The sequence below is a fragment of the Coturnix japonica genome, chromosome Z (assembly GCF_001577835.2).
Source record: "Coturnix japonica isolate 7356 chromosome Z, Coturnix japonica 2.1, whole genome shotgun sequence".
In the NCBI taxonomy this organism is placed as follows: Eukaryota; Metazoa; Chordata; class Aves; order Galliformes; family Phasianidae; genus Coturnix; species Coturnix japonica.
Genome location: NC_029547.1, coordinates 25,958,869 through 25,982,764, shown reverse-complemented (window position 1 = coordinate 25,982,764; position 23,896 = coordinate 25,958,869). Strand labels below are relative to the sequence as shown.

Genomic DNA, 23,896 nt, shown 5'->3' with positions numbered 1-23,896 from the left:
TTATTCAGCAAAACATTAATTGATATTCTTTTATTCTCAAAATTCACAATAAGTCAACATTTTTCTCTGAGAATCCATGTCTGTCTCCTTCATTCTTTCTGTCTTTATAAGATTCTTGCAGTCCTAACAATTCATCCAGGAATCTACTGATTTTTCTTACATCACATTAAGATGATATACACTGCATTTTGCACAGTCTAAGTAAAATATTTTCATTTAACCAATGTTCATTCTTACAAATAATTATTTTATTCTCCTAACATATAAAGACTTGATGTTACAAAAAGTTGCTCATACGGATTTGTTATTGGTATTTACTAGCTACCCTTTGTTTGGCTTTGCTCTGGTATGGTTCACTGCATCAGATATTGATTTAACCCAAGCATACAACTTCTTTAGCATTTTCAGTTCATCATTACATTTTTCTTACTTGTTTATGAGCATTTACTCCTACTTCTTATTTTAAGACTAACAACATCTCTCTTAGGAAAGCAGTATAGAAACAGAGGTTTATGGTCTAATATTTTCTGAATAGAAAGTCTGTTCAGTACTTAGCATTTGTAAAGGCTTGAAATAATTTCATGATTTTCTTTGAGTTCATAAATAAAATATAAAATCTAGTTAAAGCTATTTAAGTCCATAACTATCTTCAGATAATCAAGATAACAAAATCAATGACTCTGAGGTCTGCTTCATTAGCCTTGCAGTGAGGATCCCTGTGTGTACAGCAACAGGCAATACTGACACATCAGTTCATGAGTACAGACTCTCCATAAATTAATAGATATAGTAATTAAGTGCATTTTTATTTACCCTTATGCACTTGAATTCTGTCACTGGTTGATTTTATTTCAATGTTTATTCACTCTTTTTCTGTAAAAACTTGACTTTGTTCTCTTGAGATATTTGAAAATGGGATATATATCTTTATGCTCATCTACTCACCCGATCCTGTTGTGCTTGATTCCTGTCTGATAGAAGAAGGAAATTGTGTACTCTGGTCATTTATCACTACAGCTGAAAAAGGTTACTCGAAAATAGCTATAGTACAGTTATGATCTGGAAGATGACCTTTTATACAGAAATACTGTTTCTGCCTTGATGAAACTTGTAGACGTCAAATTATACTTGGATTAGTTTAAAATAACACTTAAGGTAAGCCATTCTAAATCTTAAGTGAATCTTCCTGATGCCAATAGAATTAGTTATGGCTCATATCAATATCACTGAAGGCAGAATTTAGTTGCTTTGTCCCATTCTTGACCCATGTTTTCGTGGAAATGATCTCTTTTACATCCAAATTTAAGTAAAGATGGCAATTTCCTCTGTACATGTTAGTATGTCCTTCTGGTTATGGCAACTTACAAAGGTTTGCAGTGTACTGCAGTGAAAATCATTGCCATGTGATTTTTTTTTTTATTTTTTTATTTTTTTATTTTTTTCACTATTGAACTTGACAGAGAATTGTTCAGCTTTCTCAGCACAGAATGAGTTTATGAGCAGAAAAGGTACACCAAAAAATAACATTTTAATATTTATTTTTCTTTGATAATTGTTTCCACTTGGTTAGTGTAGAAACATTTACAGATGTTTAGGTTTGGTAAATGTTTTTTTTTGTTTTTGTTTTTGTTTTGTTTTGTTTTTTAACTGTACACACTTCATTAAACCCCTTAGGATAGCATAGCCTCTCTTGAAAGCTTTGTGTTTTTAAGTTGTTACTACATGTTTGATAAAGGAAAAACCAGTGCGGCAAAGTGTGAGACAGAAAGTTAGAACAGGAAAATGGTATTACAGAAAATGAAAATAATTCAGAACATGATGCAAAACTGAGATCATGCATGTAGACTGCAATGAAGAAACTTGATGCAAAAAAACAAAAAACAAAAAACTCCCCCAAAAAAACAAAACAAAAAAACAACCATAAGAGTAATACTAAAGGAACAAAGAAAACAAAATGGACCTGAGTGCTGGGAATTCTCTTGATTTTAGTAGGAGTGTAACTCTGTAGAGTCCTGGTGAGAACTCTTGACAAAAATCTTCACAGAGTGGATATTGTTTAAGTAGAAGCTAACTCTTTTGTTGTTGTTGTTGTTTCCTTGAAATGAATGAGCTGAGCCATGAGATATTACTCATGTACTGTGGTGAAGAGGCCTTCCTTTTCATATCCCGGCAATATTCTTTTGATGCACCATAATGCAGTTATGTTGTAAAAGGATTTTTCTGACTAAAGAACATGTAAGACATTTTGTTTCTTTTGGTAGGACAAGTGCTGAAACCAAGTTGAAAAGTCCATTTAACCTAACTGTGTATAAAACTTCTTTGAAAACACCTGTAATTATTAATCTTGATTATCTTTCTTGCATTTATGATGAATTATAATGTGAAAGCTAGCTTTATTTCATGGAATCAAATAATCATTTGAGATGGAAGGGACCCTTAAAGATAATCCAGTCCAACCTCCCTGCAGTGAACAGGAACATCCACAGCTAGATCAGGTTGCTCAGATCCTGGTCCAGACTGATGCTGAATGTGTCCAGGGATGGAGCATTCACCACATCTCAGGGCAGCCTCTTCCAGTGCCTCACCATTTGTCATAAAAAAAGCTTCTTCCTTTTATCCAGTCTAAATCTCCACTCTTAAACTATTTCCCCTTGTCATAATGTCCTAACATGCTAAAGCATTTATCCCCTTCATTGTTGTTCCCCTTTCCCCCCCCCCCCCCCCCCATCCCCAGAAGATACTGAACAGCCCCAGCTCTGCCAGCCTGTTTCCATGGTGGAAGTGATCCACCCCCTGGAAAATGGTCTTCCTTCTATTTTAAATAATTATGTTTAACTTAGAAGTTATTTATTTCAATATGATTTATTGACAAGTGTAATATAAGTTAGTGAGTATTAACAATTTTAGAAATTTTGGAATTATTTACATTGAATACCAGCAACATTGGCTGATAATATTTATTAAGATCATTCTTTAGTGCACAGTTCGCAATACTTCTTATGCTTAATTTTCATGCTGAGTTGTGCAGTATCAGCTCTAGAGGACAGCTTTCCCAGAAGATCATTTAGCCACTTTACAAAGTGTTATTTTTCTTTTTCTTTTTTCTTTGGACTTTTATTTATAACATATGCTTCGAAGTATGATACCAGACATCATAATGAAATTCTAATTTATGCAGAAAACATTTCTTACCAGCTTTCTCAGTTCCTTTGGTAATAATACCCAGTTGATGTAGATTTCTCCTGTTGGCTTAATTTTTCTTTTTCATCTGTTTTGTGCAAAAATGTTTCATTATCTTGATAAGAGAAGAAAATATGGCATTGTGCCTAGCAATTGTATTTTCTAAGCCATTAATTCCAATTTCTGCAATAAAAACTGCTGTATAAAAGAAATTAAAGTTTTCAAGAGTGAGGCTTTTGAACTCCAACTTCAACCTTTGATGGCACTAAGACATACTTTTCAGCCATAGACTCTAAATTTTGAAGGTGATACATTTTATTCTATGTTTTTCACAGAAGAGACTTTCAGTCACTTCTAATCACAGTCAGCCAGTCTTCCTGTGTCCATCCATGCATCTTTCCTGAAGAATGCCATTTGTTGTCTCTCTTGTGCCCCTGAAGCTGTAAAGTCTCTCTTGCTCTAAAACATTTTGTCAGGTTTTTCCTTTAATAGCACAGAAAGTCAAATCATGGCTTGTCTTTCACACTGCTATTGCCTCTGCTGGGTCTCACCACTCACCACCTCGCTATGATAACATCCACTGTTCAGTCTCCAGAAATGTTCAGCAAGCATCAAGAAATGTTAATGTGTGCCGTTTTTTCCTCCTGGAAGAACTGAATTCCAGACCTCCACTTCATACATTTTCCATGTCAGAAGCCATTCTGTCAGACTGGCCCTCTGCTGCCATCTGTCATGTGATGACAAAATGTAATGGAATACTCATGGGCGGGTTCAGCCTCTACTGCCATAACTCTAAAATCACTTTCTGAGATTATTATATAATAGGAGGCATTACTTTTGGATCAGGCATAGTATGTAGAAGAAGCATTCTGAAACAGTTTACCTACTGTCCACTCCATTTCTTTTATTATTTTGGATGATATTTTCAGATTTATGTTTGTCAGGTAAGACTGGAGTGCATATTCTTGATTATTCCTAGATTGGGAGCACTAGCAGATGATAACAGATCAGAATAATTTTGGAAGTTAAGCACTCAACAGAAAGTTTGAAAAACATTCCACTGAACTTATTCAGCAACTTTTGATTCATGTCAAAAGAGACGCTTTTTCTCTGTGAAGTGAAATATTGCTTGTGAAGTGAAAATAGTCACAGCTTTATAGTAAGTCAGAGAGTTTGTATCACCCTAACTGCTTTATGAAACGATGCAAACTGTTCCATATCCTGGGACTGTAGACTTGGACGTGGTAGGTTGGCTGTGCAAACATAGGCCATTATTTTTTATACATAGGGGAAGTATCTTCTATTAATTACATTAACATACATTTTGTAACCTGTTGTTACAATACAGCATTTTATGACCCATCTCTCAGAACTGCCATGGCAATCATGATCTCACTGAAGTAGCTAATGACCAAGAACTAGCTCAGCATCACGTGGACAAAATGAGCAAGTGCCTACCTGCCGAGGGCTCTTGTAGACATACTTGAAGTCTCTCTGTAAGTCTAGACCAATATACCAGAGTCTCAGGTGAATGAAAGTATAGGTCCAGTGTGGAAGTATCTCTTGGCTTCTGCCTCCATTTCAGGTATTTAATTTCAGGCTTGTGGATGTCTATATTTCAGGTACACACTGTACAGATGATTCCAGTTTCTTTACTTCCTTGCTATTATTTGTTAAAATAAAGCTACTTTGTTTCCTGTTTACTGGGAAAAAAGCATATGTCAGTAATGTTAATAATCTGGCAACATTAACTCTTTTTCTATATTTGAAAGAAATGCAGTGAGCTCAGTGAGAGAGCTGACTGAAGCTTACTCAGGGTGTTGGTGGGGAGTCTGCCCTGCCTGGTCAAGGGAGAGGATTCCATGTGAGTAGGTGACAGCAGGCACTGTCAAACCAGCTTGTCCATACTGCTATTTACAATCCCAGGTTTCTCCCTCTGCTACATATTTTCAGACTTATTACTTCCTTATCAAATTGGCTAATTTAATTTAAAAGAATGGATATTCCCAGAGAGAATATCATACTATTCATCCCAAGAACTGCACGCACTAACTTACAGGAACCTATGTCTGGTGGCGCAGTGGTAGGAATGCCACTTGCAACACTGGAGACCCGGGTTCGAATCCCCCCTGTGGCACAAGTGGTAGAAGTGCTGCTCTGTTACACAGGAAGCTCAAATCCTGGGGGTTGAACTTGATGATTTCTAAGATTCCTTCCAACCCTCACGAGACTTTGAGACTGTACTACATAATATACAGCGCTCTCAGATTCTGAGGTCCAGCAGGACTTTTAGCTCTTGCACAGTAGGACTCTGGAGAAATGCTGTCCAGTATGTTCACTCTTCTTTCTTTGCAGGCATACCAGGCAGTGACTATATCAACGCCAACTACATAGATGGATACAGAAAGCAGAATGCATATATAGCAACACAAGGGGCATTGCCAGAAACCTTTGGAGACTTTTGGAGAATGATGTGGGAGCAACGTGGTGCAACTGTTGTCATGATGACAAAACTGGAGGAGAGGTCCAGGGTAAGGAAAACATATACGTACAGCAAAATGCAAAATCAATAATGTTGTACCTGAGAAACAAGCTGATACAGCTGGAGTTGTGTAGCCTAGAAAAGAGAAAACTCCAGAGAGATCTTGCAGCAGCCTTCCTGTATTTTAAAGCGCACTACAGGAAGTATGGGAAAGGCCACTTCATTAGAGAGCAGTGATAGGACCAAGGGTAAACTAAACTAAAAGAGATTAGACTTAGATGAGATACAAAAAAAAGAAATTATTCACTACGTGGGCGTCAAAGTATTGAAAAAGTATTGGCCAGGGAAGTTGTGGATGCCTTGTCCATGGAGGTGTTCAATGCCAGCTAAATGGAGGAGTTAGCAAAATTTTGTAGTGGGAGGTATCCTGAACAATGCCAGGGGTTTTGGAACTGGGTTTCTTCGAACAGAAATCAAAAGATTATACAATAAATCACTTCAGGTAAGATTTTTCTTTGTTTCATATGTGTTAGTCTGCCTCCAGTATATATTCTCTTCTAAGCATACTTCTCCAAAGTATATATTTTCTTCAGGTAACCACTGTTTAGATGTGTCCAAACTACAAAAATCACTTGCATAGGAAATACTAGTTCCACCTGTGAAATTGCAGAATCACACCATTTATTTGGTAGGATTTTAATCCTCTGAAAATCTTGACATCTATTAATCCACATTGATTTTTTTAGTTCTTCAGTCATCTGAAAGCATTAGAAGGTGACTGAAAGACTGAAAATGCTATTTGTTCTGTAATATCAAGAATATAATTGTATCATATTGTGATAAGGAAATTCATGTATGTCAAGAGCACTCAATTTTCAGCTTTGTATGATATACATTACACTTCTGATCACTGAAGATTTGGGTTTGATTAAAAATATAAGAATGTTATTTTAGCACATTCTGGGTGCAAGGAAAACATAAATAACATATGCAGTAATGGAATATAAAATTATCTGTGATGCTTCAAAATACTTAAAATTTTAAAAGATAAAAATTAGGTAAGCAAAAGACTAAAACATATAGGTATTTAATAATAGAAGTGATGAATGGATATTACTATAATGTAAGGGGAAATAAAAAATAGGTGGTTTTCTTGTATACAAAGTATAAAGATGAAATGATGGAAAGGGCAGCAACAGAGCATTGTGGCAGGAAGATTTATTAGCAAGGTCCATACTTCACTGCATATGTTAGTTTTAATGGTAGATGTTTCTGGGGGCAAAGGAAAAGAAAGAAAAAGAAAAGAGAAAGTAGTCAGAATTTTTTTTTCCCCAAAATAATTCTGTATGTTATGCCAAGACAAATTTCAGCTCCTCATTAATTGCTCCTGCATATGGTGCTGTTAATGCTGATGTGCATTGATTGGAGGAGGTTCTACATGTGAGGTTTACTGCTGAACTTCCTGCAAACACATCAGTGGGCCCCACAGTATAAAGCAGAAGCTGTTGCCAAACGTAGAAATCACAGAAGGTGAGAAGAAAAGGGTGATTCCAACATCTGTAGCAATCACTTCCCATGGGAAACTGCTAAAAAGAATCAGGATTTGCAAGTAATATAAATGCCAACAGCTGAACAACAAGCATGAGTGTTAACACAGGAATAATTCTGCCACAGAGGTCCTGGGTTACATGGGAGCGTCTGTGAAAGGGACCAGCAAGTGGGAGGCAGGATAAAAGACTGTAAATGGAAGGCCCTTAGAGATACAAGATGCAAAGGAAACAAGGGCACTGGGCAACATATATAGAAAGTTCATAAAGGAGATAAAGAAATTAGGGAAGAGGAGAGAAGATTTATCATTCAGAAAATTTTTAAAATTAATGAAAGATCTGTAAGTGGAAAATAGCTGATATTTCAGCAACTCATGGATGATTTCCATTTTAAAATGATGTATTTCTGCATGTATGTTTGGAACAGGAGGGAATGTAATGCATAGTCACTGTTGTTTTCTTCATGTGCTTAGATGCGTGTAGTTGCAGTGATTACATGATCGTTGAATCTCTTGGCTATAGTCATTCATTACTGAGGCTTATTGAAGTACATATATATTTACCCTCTTAAAATTTCATCTTTTTTTTTTTTTTTTTTCCTTCTAATAAGGTAGTTCTTGTAGTTCTTTTTCAGGTCAAGTAATGTATATCCTTTTAATTATGGAACCACTTTCTGCATATACATGGATGTACATTTTGGCATTTAGTAGATAGCAGAGTGATTTTATCAGAAAGTTACATTTTATCTGGAGATTACAGTCCTTAGTATAGGTACTAAAAGTTCTTTGGAACCAAGCAAATGAAATTCTGCCCATTTCTTCACTAATTGCTTCTTATATAATAATGTTGCTGCAAATGGTATCAATGCTGAGGAAAAAAAATCTGATCCTAATAAGCAGTTAATTTCAGAAGGTGTATTTAAATATTTGAGACTTTATCTTAATACTGCAGGCCACAGACAGCCATTGCCTAGAAAGATGTTTTGATGTAAGTAAATGAAATTCCACTAATTCCTCTCAATAATTGCTTAGCAGGCTTTTAAACTAAATCTCCCGTTTGCTGACTGCACTCTAAAAACCACTGATCAGAATAGCAATCACCTCCAGAAGTGATTAGCATTCAGCAGCAATATATTCCTTGAGCATAATGAGAGACAAGACAGTCTAGTCAATGGATTGCCTGTTCATTCAGTGCTTGTATTTATGTTTTCTTAGTGCATAATTTAGCTAGTTCTGTGTTCACAGGTGATATGAATTTTATGTACTCAATGTATATTGTTAGAGAGCATGTATAATGCATAAATAAAGCTCCAGTCTAACTCCCATGGAGTTTGTGGCACTGTAAACATGGCACACAGGTTACCTCTTTTCTTAATAAAATAAGTTCAAGTAATGCAATTAATGATATTGATATTGAAGGAGCAATGGGAAAATCTGCTTAGGAAAAATATGTGGTGAAAAGATTTTGTTGTTATTTTTTCTCAAGTTCTAATATAGTGTATTTCTTATAGCAGGATAGAAGTGAAATTTCATACAAGAAATATAAACACAATTGTATAACTTTAAAGATGAAGATCATTGCTAATTTAATTTTTCTTCTTCTTTTGGTTCAACTTTGATTCCTTTTGTGTCTTGCAAGACTGATCATTATTCTTGCTTCAAGGTAAAATCATTTCTCTCTGGGACTTCACCTACTTTCCATCTTTGAGTCATCATTTTGTTTTAGGTTGCTTTTTTTCATTATATAGTCCTGCGGCTTTGTCACAGGTTACCTAGATTTACCTATGCCCGTGACAGGGGAAAGCCACCCCATAGGGTCCCCCGCCAGACTGGAAAGGAAGGGAAAAAAAGGGGAATAGGATAAAAACAGCAGCAATCTAAGGAGGAAAACTTATTTTACTAAATATGATATTGGAATACAAGATAACACAATATAATATAATATAATATAATATAATATAATTGAGGCTAATAAATAGAATGAAACAGAGAGAGAGAGTCCCCAAAAACCAAGAGGCCTACTATGAACTCTAGGTGACACGGCTGGAACGCTTCCCACTCCCCGAGATGTTCGAGAGAGCGAACTCCAGCCTGGGAACGAAATTATATAATGTCCTGGTGCTATGACTTATCCCTGACCGTGATGTTCTCTGGGATATGTAGTCTTCTTCTGTGAACTGTACATTTGGCAAAATCATCCATGCTTTACATGATGTTATCATATGGAATACTGATAGCAAAATTACAAAATTACAAAACCATGACATATCAGTATTTTTAACCTGGACAGAGTAGATAAAGTTGTGGATTTTAATTGCATCCACAGAAACAAATTTGGTTCATTAGCATGCGTTAGATGTCTGACTGTCTTCGGGTTTGAGAATGCACATATTTCACAGCTGAGTTTATCGACTAGAGATATTACAGTGAATCCATAGTTTGCTTGTTCATCTGTAAGAAAGCTTTAGGAGAAGAGATGATCTTTAATTTACTACCTTTCACACTTTGTCAGTTTTGTTTCAAATGTCATCACCTGAATCTTGCTTGACAAAAGCCAGATTATTGAAAGTCAGCTCCATCTTTCAGCTATCATGCACATAATTCATGAGGGGTGCTTTGAAATTAATGCCTCCTATTCTACTATGCTGGCCCACAACAACAGAGACAGATGTTGATGACATGGTAGTGGAGGTTGAGCTTTCTTGTCTGTATTTCATCACATGCCAGTATTCCAATACATGTTGTCGCCACGTGAAAGACGGCAGCAGAGGGGTAGTCTGACAATTTGGAGTCTAACACAGAATTGTATATGAAGTGAAGGTTTCATTGAATTCTTTCAGGCAGTAAAAGTGGCACTTATTGGAGTTTACTGGGACTTAATTGAACATTTATGGAAACCAAAGAGTGGGAGGAGCACAGTGAGGTGGTGTGAGGTGCTTTTCAGGAGTAGTGACAGCAATAGTATATTACCTCCATAGGTGCATGTTTTTACATGCGTGACCTGCAGGCTCTTGTTCATCTCTGGCAAAAATACATAGCTGATGGTGGTGTTGATGGTGAAAAAAACACCGCTTCATAGCTGAGAATTTTCTCTATCAAATAGTGTACTTGTGCTCTTTGTAAGTTTCCATAGAAATAATAGGAGGCATTGCTTTCAGAGCAACCTACATATATATGATATATATGTATATGTGCTCAGCTTTCATTTAAAAGCAGTCAATCAGATGCTTAATTCACGCAGTGCCACTACAATCATCTAATCATGGATATATAATAACATAAACTATACTCATCAATAAAATATAAAGACCATTCTTCAGAGCACAATTCAGGTGGAAGTGTTATTTAAAGGAGCCTCAGCTAAAACTCCAACTGTTGTATTATTGATCATAAGAGTCGTAAGAATACCATCCTGTATGTAGGGTTAATACAATGATAACAAAAATTTTGTAATACTACTACACAGACTAAAAGCAATTTTATCAGTCTTTGTCTGGTTATATGCATTTGAAATTGAGCACATACAGGATGATTGTTTTGTGTCAAAAGCTATTGGTAAATTAAAGAGAATCTTGAAAGAGGTTGGAGTAATTATATATGGGGAAGTCAGAAATAATTGGTTTTGTTTTATACAGTAGACAGTGAAAGAATATGTGTAAGCCTTCCAGTACATTAAAAGCTGTTAAAAATATGATGCCAATCAACAGTTTTCCCTTCTTATGGGGTTCTAGGAGTAAGAAATCAACTTTGCAGGAAAGATTATCTATTTTATACTATTGAAAGAACTTTCAAAATATAACATCATGAATGGAGGATGCTTTCTGCAGTCTCTTCAAGCTGTCAAGAACTGCTTACATTAGGGCCTTACTTTAATAGATACAGCAGTACCTGCTACAGTGACAGTTTTTTGTCAAAGCACCACCAAGTTTTTTGTATTATGGCTCTGCCCATAAATGAAATTGTTTCTCTTTGCTTTAGGATAAACTGGCAATTTTCTGGAAAATAATATTTTCCTGAGGCATGTACAGCAATGAGTTTAATGAAAACTATATTGTAAGTTTGTAATTTGAATTTATTTGCTTCATTCATTTGCTTTGTGCTTGAGGTAAGACATAAAGTACTACCTCACACAATCTTTTTTTCTTATTGCAAATATAGGGACACATATAGAGTATGGCCATTAACATTCTGAGTTATAAGCTTTCCTAATAAATGTAAAAATGCAGTGTATTTTTTTTTTTTTAATGCAGGTATTAATTTGTTTTTGTTTTAGCTCTGTGCCATATAGCACTGTACCACTGAAGAATCTCAAGCTACAAAATGTTAATGATTTAATTCAATGTTATTTAGGGGGGGAAAAAAAAAAGTAACATCTAATTTTCTTATTTGCCTGATAATATGGAAGGACTCAAGACTAGTATTTGCAATGAAAAATACATGTTCAAATTCAATTCTCATCAGACAAGTACTCCTGAAGGAGAACATTCTGATTTAAATTTGCCAGCAATTACAAAGTTTTTAGTATTTTCTGAGGAAGTTAATACGGCTATGGTCTGAGAGGGTCATGTTGATAAAAGGTGTTTTTTGGGATGCTTTTTCTGATCAGTCTCACAAGAATGTGAAATCTCACAGGAATGCATGAAATACATTTGTGAGGTTAACAGCTTTATCCATATATTAAACTAGCACTAGAAAACACCATGACTAGAAGTTCCATTCAAAAATCAAATTTGAAGCTGACAGCTTTTAATGCCTCTTAAATTTTAATCTATTCTTTAGTTTTCTGTTTCTCATTTTCATCTTTTCTCATCTACTTACTCCTAGCTTTCAAATGAACAAAGAATTGTGAGAAGAACAGAACTTTGCTCAGATGTTTTATATTATTTTTTTTATTTTATTTGTTTCTTACATAGTACTCACATCAGCTAAAAGAGATGACTCTCTAGTATGGCCCATAGAAAATCTTCAGTACCCTTGAATAATTGTATATTGAATAATATAATATATATAATTGAATAATAATATATTATTCATATTTTAATATGATATTTTTTATTTATTTTTATTTTTATTTTTTCAGTTAAAGAATTATTCAGGCTGCACACAGTGATCAGGAAAAGAATAATGCGTAAAAGTAGTCAGCCCATTCCTTATTTTCTCTAAGTTTACTTCATATAAACCTTTTCAAGACCTTTTTGGAAATTCTAGCTGTACCTAAACCATTTCACAGTCTCATCATTCAAGGTAAATTCACTAACTCTCTGCTCTTGTTGGCTTGTGTAGATGAAGATGAGTCATCTTTTTAATTATCAATTACCTTTCAGCTAATCTACTATTCATTTGCAGATTTTAAATAAAGAACAGAAGTTTGCTATGAATCAATTAGCTTAAGTATTGTATAATATAAAATAGCCAACCATTAGATCAGGCTCCCCAAGATCCCATCTGATCTGGCTTTGAATGCCTCCAGGGACGCAGTACCAACAAATTCTCTAAGCAACCTGTTTCTGTGCCTTTACATCTGATCATGTAAATGTCAGTCCCTCCACTGCTTGTAAGAAGTTGTTCAAGTTGTTCAAGTACTGGAAGGCTGCAGTGGGGTCTCCCTGCAGCTTTCTCTTCTCCAAGCTAAACAAGCCCAATTCCCTCAACCTTTCTTCATATGAGGAGTGCTCTAGCCTCTGATTGTTTACCCCATCATTTTGATGACCATATTCTCACTCAGTCCTGCTGTTTTCCTTCTACCCTTTCTTATTTCTTATGAATAGATATGGTTTATTTATGTTGTTTCTAAGTTGTTTAGAATTTTTTTGAGGCTAATGTAGTTAAGGTTTTTGACAGGATTGTGCTGCTCTGCAAAAGTGCTCAGTTTTTAAACCCTAAGTACATAGTCCAGGTGAATGCTAACAGTGAATCAGCTTGTAGGGTGACATCTTTGTCTGTACTCTCCTGCAGGTATGTATCCTGTAATATTATATTTATGTATATATTTATTCTACTGGAGAACAGAGATCAATGGTATACAGTGATCTTTAATATGGATTTGATGTGTGATCTTTAGTGATCTTTAACAGTGATCTTTAATATGGATAATCACAGAATTGTAGGGGTTGGAAGGGACCTCTAGAGATCATCGAGTCCAACCCCCCAGCCAAAGCAGATTCTACTGAATCTACTATTCATTTGCAGGTTCCGTAGGGATTCAAATCTGTGATTCTGTGATTCTGTGATCCACTATAAATCCATATTAAAGATCACTGTATACCATTGATCTCTGTTCTGCAGTAGGAAAAAAAGATTCTTGGAACAAAAATGTTTAGAAACAAATAATTGTTTTGGGAATCCACTTGGTGAGGCTTAGAAGTTCTGTCATCCAAGGAAAAGGTGTTCAGTTCTTTCAAAAATTAGAACTCTATTAAATCTGGTCCTTCTTCAAACCAAAATCTGAAACCATAGACTATTTTTTCTTCAAACATATTTCTCATAGGACTTTCAAATTTTAATCTGCCATTTAGTATTGCACAAAAGTGAATGGATGACACATGGCCAAATCTTATACTGAAATGGCCTTCAAAATGTGGAAGTTTTGTTCTGTTTTTTCTTGTTGAATCCTTGTATTTCAGTCTGTCACACCAGTGTGATTGTGATATTTAGACTCAGATCATCCTGATACTTACATACCATAGCATTGTTGCAGAAAGCACAACTACTTTAAATAGCAACTGCTTGCAGTCAGATTACTAGCTGAAATGTCTGAGGCACTGAGCTAGCCTTTTAGCATTTAAGGAAGTTTTCATCAGCAACTACCAGTACTACTTTTCTATTGGACCAATGCTATTATAATTCAGCATTATAGAATCATAGAATGATTTGAGCCAGAAAGGAGTAAAAGAGATATTTTCTTTCAGAAAAAGGAGGTATTATCTTTTTGAAGAAAGACCTTTTGAAAATGACCTCTGACACTTCTTTCTGTAAAGGGTTATTATTATGCAAACCAAAGGAAAAATTTTGTCACATATTACTGTTTTTTGTTGCTTCAGATTTAACATAATTCATATGCTTTCAACAAGGAATACACTGTATGAATCTGCCTATTATTAATTTACTCTATCTTCCCTGAACTGCATTTCTACCTTATAATCTCAGATGGTCTGTAACAGTTTGTGTTTTAAGATTCACCTGAAAGGATTTTTCAGTCAAATTGATGGAACTTTGTACTGGAATATTATTTTTCTGCCCTTGACTGCCAGGATTGTTTGTAATTATATGTTCAAATGGAAATAACTTTTCTTCAGCTCTGTTGATGCAACATGCTGTTGTGTGTAACTTGTCAAAGTGTAAATACCCACAAACATTCTTAATACTCTGGAAACTAGTTTAGCCCCTCAAGTTTGAAATGGCCTCTACATTCTCATCCTTAATGGAAAAGAATGCATTTACACTTGCTTTCACCTTTGCTTTCAGGGAATGCTCAAACCTCCACAAAAAGTAAAGGTGATCTGCAATTAAGAGTTGTTAAGAAAGAAAATATGTGTATGTTTGAGAAGCGGGCTGCAAGAATGTTGTTGTCATTAGTTATGTCTTCTAGTTGTGTTTACTACTATGATATATGCAAGATTTTATAATATATTTTTAAGTCTTTTGAGAGCTGAAGTAATGAAAGCTCATATATGGCAATTAAGCAGTATCAGATAGGGAAGATAGTAGTAAGTGGTATTTTTGTCATTATTTGCAATTTAATTACTCTTCAAAATTTACAGTGAGTTTTTTCATGCTAATGTGAGTCTTTCATTTTTCTTGCCACCTACAGTGGCAGGCAAGAGAGCATTAGAAAATTACTGGGGAAAGCTATTTTATTTATTTGTGTAGAGTCAAGATGGCAAAAAAATCTCTCACTGGAAACTGAGTGGGAAAGAGGAGGATGAAGACTATGAAGTTTGCCAAAATTTTGTTGCAAAATTAGTTTGAAAATAAATTAACTCCCTAGTCTGCATTTCTTTGGGAGAATGCAATTAAATGTCACTATTCCTTTCCATATTCAAATTGTCAGGTTTCCAAACCACATATACAATTAAGGAAGACATTCCCCTTAACAGAAACAACTTAAGCATGGTCCAGAGAGCTAAATTAAAATACATCTAGCAATCATGTTTGAAAAATAGATTTGTAAACATTTCATAATACATCTTGGGTGACCCAGGGGGGTTGAGAATTATTTTTCTGGAAAAAAATAAAATAAAATAAAATTAAAAATTATTAATTTATAACCTGAAAATAAACCTACTTTAAGAGGTGCAGGCTGGGATTGTAATTGTATGCTCTTGAAAAATCGGGATAAAACATTTAGCAGGAACTCCTTCTTAGATAATAGTGTCATAACAGTTGATTGTCTCGATGATTTGTTTCTTTTCTCCTGAGAATGCTAATAGAAAGTGTTGTTTTCATCTTTTACAAAGATATATTGTTAGGAATCTTCATACTGTGTTGCGATCACATCAGCAAAAATCTGGGGGGCAGAAAAGAACACATCCTTAAAGATTTCTTGTCCTGGGAATAATCAAGAGGCAGCAAGAGTAAAGGATATAATTCCATCAACAAATACCTCATATGCTATTCTAGAAAATCCAGATGTATCAATCCAAAATCGGTTTTTCTTTTTAAAAAAATTGATCCTTATTTTAATAGTTCCCACTTTCAAATAGCGTAGTTTGAAAAAGTTCAACAAGGCCAAGTGCTAGGTCCTGCACTTTGGCCACAATAACCCCATGCAGTGCTATAGGCTTGGGGCAGAGTGGCTGGATGACTGTGAAGAGGAAAGGGACCTGGGAGTGTTGGTTGGTGCTCAGCTGAACATGAGCCAGCAGTGTGCTCAGGTGGCCAAGAAGGCCAATGGCATTCTGGCCTGTGTAAGAAATAGTGTGGCCAGCAGGACCAGAGTGGTGATCATCCCTCTGTACTCAGCTCTAGTGAGGCTGCATCTTGAGAACTGTGTTCAGATTTTGGCTCCTCTGTACAAGACATTGAGGCCAGAGATGTCCAGAGAAGAGCAACAAAACTACTGAGGGTCTGGAGTACAAATCTTAAGAAGAGCAGTTCAGGGAGCTGGGATTGTTTAGCCTGGAGAGGAGGAGGCTCAGGGGAGACCTCATTGCACTTTACAACTTCCTGAAGGGAAGTTGTGATGAGAAGGGGCTTGTCCTCTTCTGCCAGGCAACAAACAGGACATGAGGCAATGGCCACAAGTTGTATCAGATGAGTTAGACTGGACATAAGAAGGAACTTTTTTCTCAGAGAGTGGTCAGGCACTGGAGTAGCCTGCCCAGGGAGGTGGTGGAGTCGCTGTCCCTGGCAGAGTTCAAGAAGCATCTGGATAGGGAGCTATAAGTTATGGTTTAGGGGTTTTCTGTAGGTATGGTAAAGGGAAGATGGTTGGACTAGATGTTCTTAAAGTTTCTTTCCAACCTTGTGATTCTGTGAGGATAAATCTTCTTCAATTTTCTGGGTAAATGTTTAACGTCAGATTATCGTGCTCCTGGTGTCTGTCCTTAATACCTCCCTAGTACTGTCACAAACGGAAACTCATTAGCAAGTGTTGTGTTTGGAGAACACACAACTTTCAAAGTTTCTGCTAGTTAGTTCTGCTAAGAGCATAACAAAACTTTTGCTATTAAATATATATATATATATATATATATATAATGTCTTCTTGTAGGAGATAAAACACAAATTTCTGGCGAAAATACAGCTAAGTTACACAGTATCTATACTAATGGTAAAGTGAAATGAGTAGGCTGCAGTGTCTTTTTTTAGTATTAGGAATCCTGCAAAATTTATCACTGAAATACTCAGTAATTGCTCTTTCAGTCAATGGTATAAGGGAGTACTTACCTAATTCCCATGAATGCACATTCCTGTATAGTGTTAATCTCATTTTAACTGTTAATCTCACTGTTAATCTCATTTTCAAGCAAAAATTAGTATCAGTAAACCTTAGCAATACATTGAACTACCACATCCTGTAAAAAGTAGTTACATTTTTTTAAATGGATATGACTGTTACCTTTATCTTGTCCGTGTTCTCTGGAAGCTTGCAGCTTGACCAATTACTGAGGTGACACCAATATGGTGAGCAGTAAAATGGCAATTTATTGAAGCTAACACACATATATATACCCTATGCCCTTCGTGTACGCCCACTGGAAACGTATACATCATATATCTTGATGGTATGGGGATGGACCTATCTCGTCACAGCCCAAAAAGCGCACATTCGTCTAATACATCATGTGACTAATTAATGTTCATCAGCACTTCATTGCCTGTTGTATTTTTCTTCTGATTATATTCTTGTCAGAATGTGATTTGTGAACCATTGTTAGTCTGTGCTCTCTAATCCACAACTAATATAATTTGCAAGAAAAAAACTAGTTAGGGATGGGGAAGTTGAAAATGTGCTAAGTCTTTTTTAATAACTAGTGGGTGGAGTGGCAAAACAAGAGAACACATCAGCTTAAAAGATGTGATTTTTTTTATTTATTTTTTTCCCATATTGAGGAAACATCAAGTTTTTGTTTGTTTTTTAGCTTGTTTCTGTTGTCAGGGATCAGCAAGAGAATTCACACTGTTATCAGAAATACTGTGCAGTATTCTATTCTTTCTTACAGATTGATCTATTATCAATTAAATTTTATATGAATTTGGCTTGGAGTGATTAATTAAGACACTGAACAATTATAAAGTATTATTACTGAACTGAGAATACATTTTTCTCTTCTGATTGATAGGAAATTGTTACAGACAAACTGACACTCTCAGTATAATGTATGTGCCAGCGAACCCTAAATATCTTTGTTTAGTCCTTGTACTATTTGTAGCATCTTCTTTGAATTTATTAGACATCCTGCATTCATTTTTTTTCTTAATAGCTTTCATCATAAATACTAAAAATCTTATTCAGTCTCAGAAAAGATTGTAAGGATATGGTCTCTTTTGCATTATCTTATGCAGAATTGTTTCAGCTAGTTAATACTGTAATCTGTAGTGTTTTAAAATGGAGAATTCTCTGAATGAAATGCCCTGTATCTTTTAAAATGTGTTGAATGAAACAGTATATTATCAGTATATAATGTCACACAGTATTTTTTAAGTTCTTACAAACATAATTTTGTTTTATGCATTATACCACTGAGTGGAGAAGGAAATTGTATTTTCACAATACACTTACCTGTTGTCGGTACTTTTTTTTTTTAATCTGTGCTTTAAAATTATTTTTCAAATAAATTCAGTATTTCTGAACATGCTAAATGTATTTCGTGTTAGGGCTGCTCCAAAAATAGTACCTCCTATTTTGTTATGTTGGCCCACAGCGTCAGAGGCAGATGGTGGTGGTATGGCAATAGAGGTTGAGCCTTCCCACCAATATTATTTTGTTGCCATGTGACAGACATCAGCAGAGGGGCATTCTGACAAAATGATGTCTGACGTGCATGTGCATATAAAGCAAAGGTGTGTCTCTGAATTCCTCCAAGTGAAAAAAAAAAAAATGCATCTATTGATCAATGCTTGCTAAATGTTTATGAAGACCAAGCAGTGGGTATGAGCACAGTGAGGTAGTGTGTGGTGCATTTCAGCAGTGGCAACAGCGGCAGTGTGCCACCTTGCTTTGCATATTTTTACAGTCACAGTATGCAGGCTTTTGTTCATCACTGGCAAAAAATGCATAGCTAATAGCAATGTGTTGAAGAGTAGTGTTATACAGATGAGATTTTGCTCCATCAAAGCGTGATATCGTGCTCTTTGAATGTGTTGTATTTTCCATGGAAACAATAGGAGGCATTATGTTTGGAGGAACCATCATATTAGCATCAGAGGAATACTTTGTATGTTTTGAGACTGACATGAAATAGATTAAATATGACAAGTATTCAAAAACTTGTGTATCTACATTCACTAGATTACAATGTTATTAAATTCTAATCTGTTAAAGGGGAGTTAATTAGGTCATTTTTTTGTCTATTATAAATTGATTTTTCTTTGGTGTATGTACAAATATTGGTACTTTTGACCATCCTCTGAATATATAAATATATAAATACCCATTGTAGAAGAAGATATTATAAGACTCACTGTCAGAAAACAGTTATTGTGGAAAAACAAATAAGCTTCTTGTGTTGAATCCATAGCTGTTATTAAACATTTTAACTCCTTACATTTTGAAACCCTATAGTGCTAAACACTCTGGCATGCAACAAATGATAGTTTTATGGTATTAAAGAATTGTATGTTTTTCACTACAGGTGAAATGTGATCAATACTGGCCAAGCAGAGGCACAGAAACGTATGGACTCATCCAAGTGACCCTTTTAGACACGGTTGAATTGGCAACATACTGTGTTCGTACATTTGCACTTTACAAGGTATGTATTTTCTTTGTATTCCTTTTCCCTCTCTGCTTTCCCTTCTCTTCCTTTCCCTTCACCTCTCTTTTTCTTTTCCTTCCCTCTTTTTCCTTATGTCCTCCACCTACTGCGTTTCTCTATTTTTTATTTTTTCTTCCTGCCTTCCCTCCTCTTTTTCTCCTTCTCTTTATTCTCATCTCCTCCTTCTCTCTTTGCCCCCTAGCATCACTGAACAATGAAACACTTCTACTGTCAGCATATATTCATATTCCAGCATGGAGTTTTGAAGATTAATACAGAAATCCCTTTATTCATCACTTCACTAAATGAAATATTAACTGAAGTACTGGATCTTGTTGTGATTAATTGCTGTGCATTATGATTAAAGGTCATACACTGTTTTAGTCAATTTAGTCAGTTTTGAATATAAGACCTATTTTCTTCCTCCACAACTCCATAGCCTGAGCTCAGTTTCTCTCCAGTAACAAATTTGATTCAAATGGTCTTCTCTGGTATGTATTATTCTCCAAGTGTTTGACTTAATGATGCTCATATCACATAAAATGGCAATTTTGTAAATAATAATAATAATAATAATAATTTCATTTCTTAGAATGGTTCAAGTGAGAAAAGGGAAGTGAGGCAATTCCAATTCACTGCCTGGCCTGATCATGGTGTTCCAGAACACCCAACACCATTTTTAGCTTTCCTGAGACGTGTCAAGACCTGTAACCCACCTGATGCTGGTCCGATGGTTGTGCATTGCAGGTAAACACAAAATGTCTTTTATGTCAATATTATCACTTTCTGGTTTATTGCAGATGAAAACATGATCTTCATTTTTAAGGACTTCTGAGTTTGTCAAAGACGTAGTTACACTGAAAGTCAGAGAACAGAGTATGACAATGCCAAGTTAGATAGGCTGAAAATATTTCCTTTGATTTGTACAAGAGAAATTAATTTTAGAATATCTGAATTTCTGCAGAGTGAACAGGTGACTCTAAGCTATATTTGTATAGATACAAAGTATCCGTTTTTCAGAAGGTGGTATGAAAAGAGGAGAAGATCCTGTTGGTTTAAGAGGTTGCATATTGAAGAAAACATATTCTGAAAAATAAAACAGCTTTTGAAATTATGTCTTACATTGTATAGGAAAGTAAATAACATGAAAATTAAGAATGTTGAACTGTAACTTTTACTGATAATAGGTAGAAACTTTGATCCATTTTCAAGGCTAAATTCTTGAGAACTGTGAGGACATGGAATAGCAGAAGCCATATATGGAGAACAGGCTGAACTCAGTTCCTGGGAAAGGATTGATCCATGATTTTAGAAAATAGCAAAACATTTGGGACACTACAATTTATTAATAAACTTTAAAAGAGAGCACCATCAACTTCTCTTAATCATTTGCTAGCAAGGAAACTGAAGAAAGGAGAAGGGAAACCTTTGAAAATCTTTGACAAGAGCAAACCTGCTAGCAATTCATAGAATCATACTAAGATTAGCAGCATACACTTACAAATGCTGATAGAATACAAGTAACCTTTCAGAATCTGTCATAATCCACTCAGACTGGAACTATGCAATGGTAATTAACAACTTATTGTGCTGTAACATTCAAAATGAATTCATAAAATTACTGATTTTTTGTAGGCTTTATTTTGCCATGGAATCATAGAACAGCTTATGTTGGAAGGAATCCTAAAGATCATAGAATCATAGAATCACAAATGTTGGAAAAGACCTCCAAGATCTTCCAGTCCAACCATCCAGCTACCACCAATATTTCCTCTCTAAATCATGCCCCTTAGTACAAAATCTAAAAGTTTCATGAAAACCTCCAGGGAAGGTTACTCCAGCACCTCCCAAGGCACACTGTTCCAGCACCTAACCACTCTTTTGGAGAAGAATTTTTTTCCTAACATCCAACCTGAATACAACCTGGTGCAATTTGAGCCAATTCCCTTTAGTCCTATCACTAGCTACACAGGAGAAGAGGCTGACCCTCACATTGCCTCAGCCTCCTTTTATGTAGCTGTAGAGAGCTCCCCTGTGCCTCCTCTTCACTAGAATAAACAATCCCACCTCCCTCAGCTGTTCCTTATAAGGGGTCCATACCCCTCACCAGCTTGGTTGCCCTTCTCTGGACATCCTTCAGGGCATTAATGTCTTTCTTGTAGTGAGGGGCTCAAATAAACACAGTACTCAATGTGCAGTCTTACCAGAACTGAGTGCAGAGGGGAAATCACTTCCATGCTCCTGCTGGCAATACTATTTCTTGTACAGGCCAGGATGCCACTGGCCCTGTTAGCCACCCAAGCATTCTGCTGCCTTATGTACAACTGAGAATCAACCAACATCCTCAGGTCCTTTCTTCCACACATTCTTCCACCTACTCTGCCACAGCCCTGTAGCGTTGCCTGGGTTTGTTGTGGTGAAACTATACTGACTGGCACTTAGTCTTGTGAACTTCATCCCACTGACCTCAGCACAGCAATCTAACCTGTCCAGATCTCCCCATAGGGCCTCCCTACTTCCAGGCAGATCAGCACTTCCTGCCAAATTGGTGTCATTTGCAGACTTGCTAATAGTGTACTCAGCCCCCTTGTCCAGGTTGTAAAACAAAGTATTGAACTGGACTGACCTCATTACTGGCTCCTGAGGGTCACCACTCATGATAAGTCTTCAGTTGTATTTAATTCTGTTCACCACCATTTTCTGGGCTCAACCCTCCAGCCTGTTCTTTACCCATCAAAGAGTGTACCTGTCCAAGCCACAGGCTGCTAGATTCTCCAGGAGAATAACATAAGTGACAGTGTCAAAGGTTTTACAAAAGTCTAGGTAGACTACACCAACAGCCTCATTCTCTCATTAGAGTCACATGAGCCCATCTTTCAAACTCCAGCCTCTTTGTTCACATCTGTTAGCTCTATTTTATCAACTGAACCACTCAGCTTGCTATCATTTGTTAAGTTGCTAAGGGTGCACTCAAACTCATCGTATTATGTCACTGATAAACATGTTAAAGAGCATCAGTCCCAAGATGGAACCGCAGGGAACATCAGTCATCATGGGCATCCACCTGGACAGAGCTGTTTACCATGCTTCAAAACAATTTCCTACCTACTGAATGGCCCACCCTTCAAATCCGTATCTTTCCAACTTAGAAAAAAGGATATGATGTGATATATTAAGGGCCTTCCAGAAGTCCAGATAGATTATATCAGTTGTTCTTCATTTGTTGATGTCATTGCTCCATCAAAAAAGGCAACCAGATTGATCAGGTACAGTATGTACTTGATGAATCCATACTGGCAGTTTCAGATCACCTCCTTGGATAAGTTGACATAATTATCTAAATTCTCTCAGTGCAGTAGTCAAATAAGTTGTTAAGAGTCATACAGCAAGACAGTTGGAAAGATTAAATGAAATATATCACTTAGTGGCATCAATAAATAATTCTTTTCTCTGTTATTGCTTATTTATGGAAATCTCAGCTAAATTGGTAATTTTTATTATTTGATCTTTTAGATTTGGTTTATGATTTGATGCCTGTTGAGGAATTCTTTTCCTATTTCCTATTAATTCATGTATTCATGTTCTACAAATGCATAAGCTGGTAGTAAATCTGTCTGGGCCACTCAGTGTGGAAGAGCCACCACCACTGTAGTGTGGGGCTGGGGGCTGCCACATGAGACAGGCTGAGCTGAGACACATGCACCCCACAAGCTGTGGGTTGGACATGCCAGATAAAGCTTTCTTCTTATTATTCCCTTTGCACATAATTTAGTAGCATCACAATGCAACTGCTGCCTCAGAATGACTTGGTCTGATTTGCAGAACAGATCTAAGAAAAAAGGCTTTTCTTTAATGAAAAATCAGTGTTAAATCCTATGAGTCTGCAATAGAGAGCCTGTAATGTATGGTCTAACAATAGTGGAGTAAGCACACGTTTCTGTTTGAAGTAGGATTAGTGCAGGCAAGCAGGTGCTAATCAGATCACAATAAAACAGCACTGCAGGGTTTTTGGAGTTTTATGCCCTGGTGTTTTCAAAATATCACAGTAGTAGTTGGTTCAGTAACACAAAGTAAAATCTTAACATGTGAGTGCATTACTGTTATGTTTGAATCTCTATCATATCAGCACCAATGAGCATATCTTTAAGATATCTAGTGAATTTTTTGCATCTGTTGTTAATGCTGCTATTGTAAATAGAAATAGATAGATAGATAGATAGATAGATAGATAGATAGATAGATAGATAGATAGATAGATGATAGATAGAT

At 35.9% G+C, this 23,896-nt stretch overlaps 1 protein-coding gene across 42 annotated transcripts in view; it reads left to right on the top strand.

Annotated features, from left to right (window-relative positions):
* Nucleotides 1-23,896, top strand: part of PTPRD (protein tyrosine phosphatase receptor type D) — a 1,051,440-nt gene that overhangs the window by 987,406 nt on the left and 40,138 nt on the right. For all 42 annotated transcript variants that reach the window (XM_032441550.1, XM_015848960.2, XM_015848962.2 and 39 more), the window contains 3 exons: nucleotides 5,536-5,711; nucleotides 19,505-19,624; nucleotides 20,220-20,374. In XM_032441550.1, coding sequence (XP_032297441.1) covers nucleotides 5,536-5,711; nucleotides 19,505-19,624; nucleotides 20,220-20,374 — 451 coding nt within the window. The remainder of the gene's footprint in view (nucleotides 1-5,535; nucleotides 5,712-19,504; nucleotides 19,625-20,219; nucleotides 20,375-23,896) is intronic.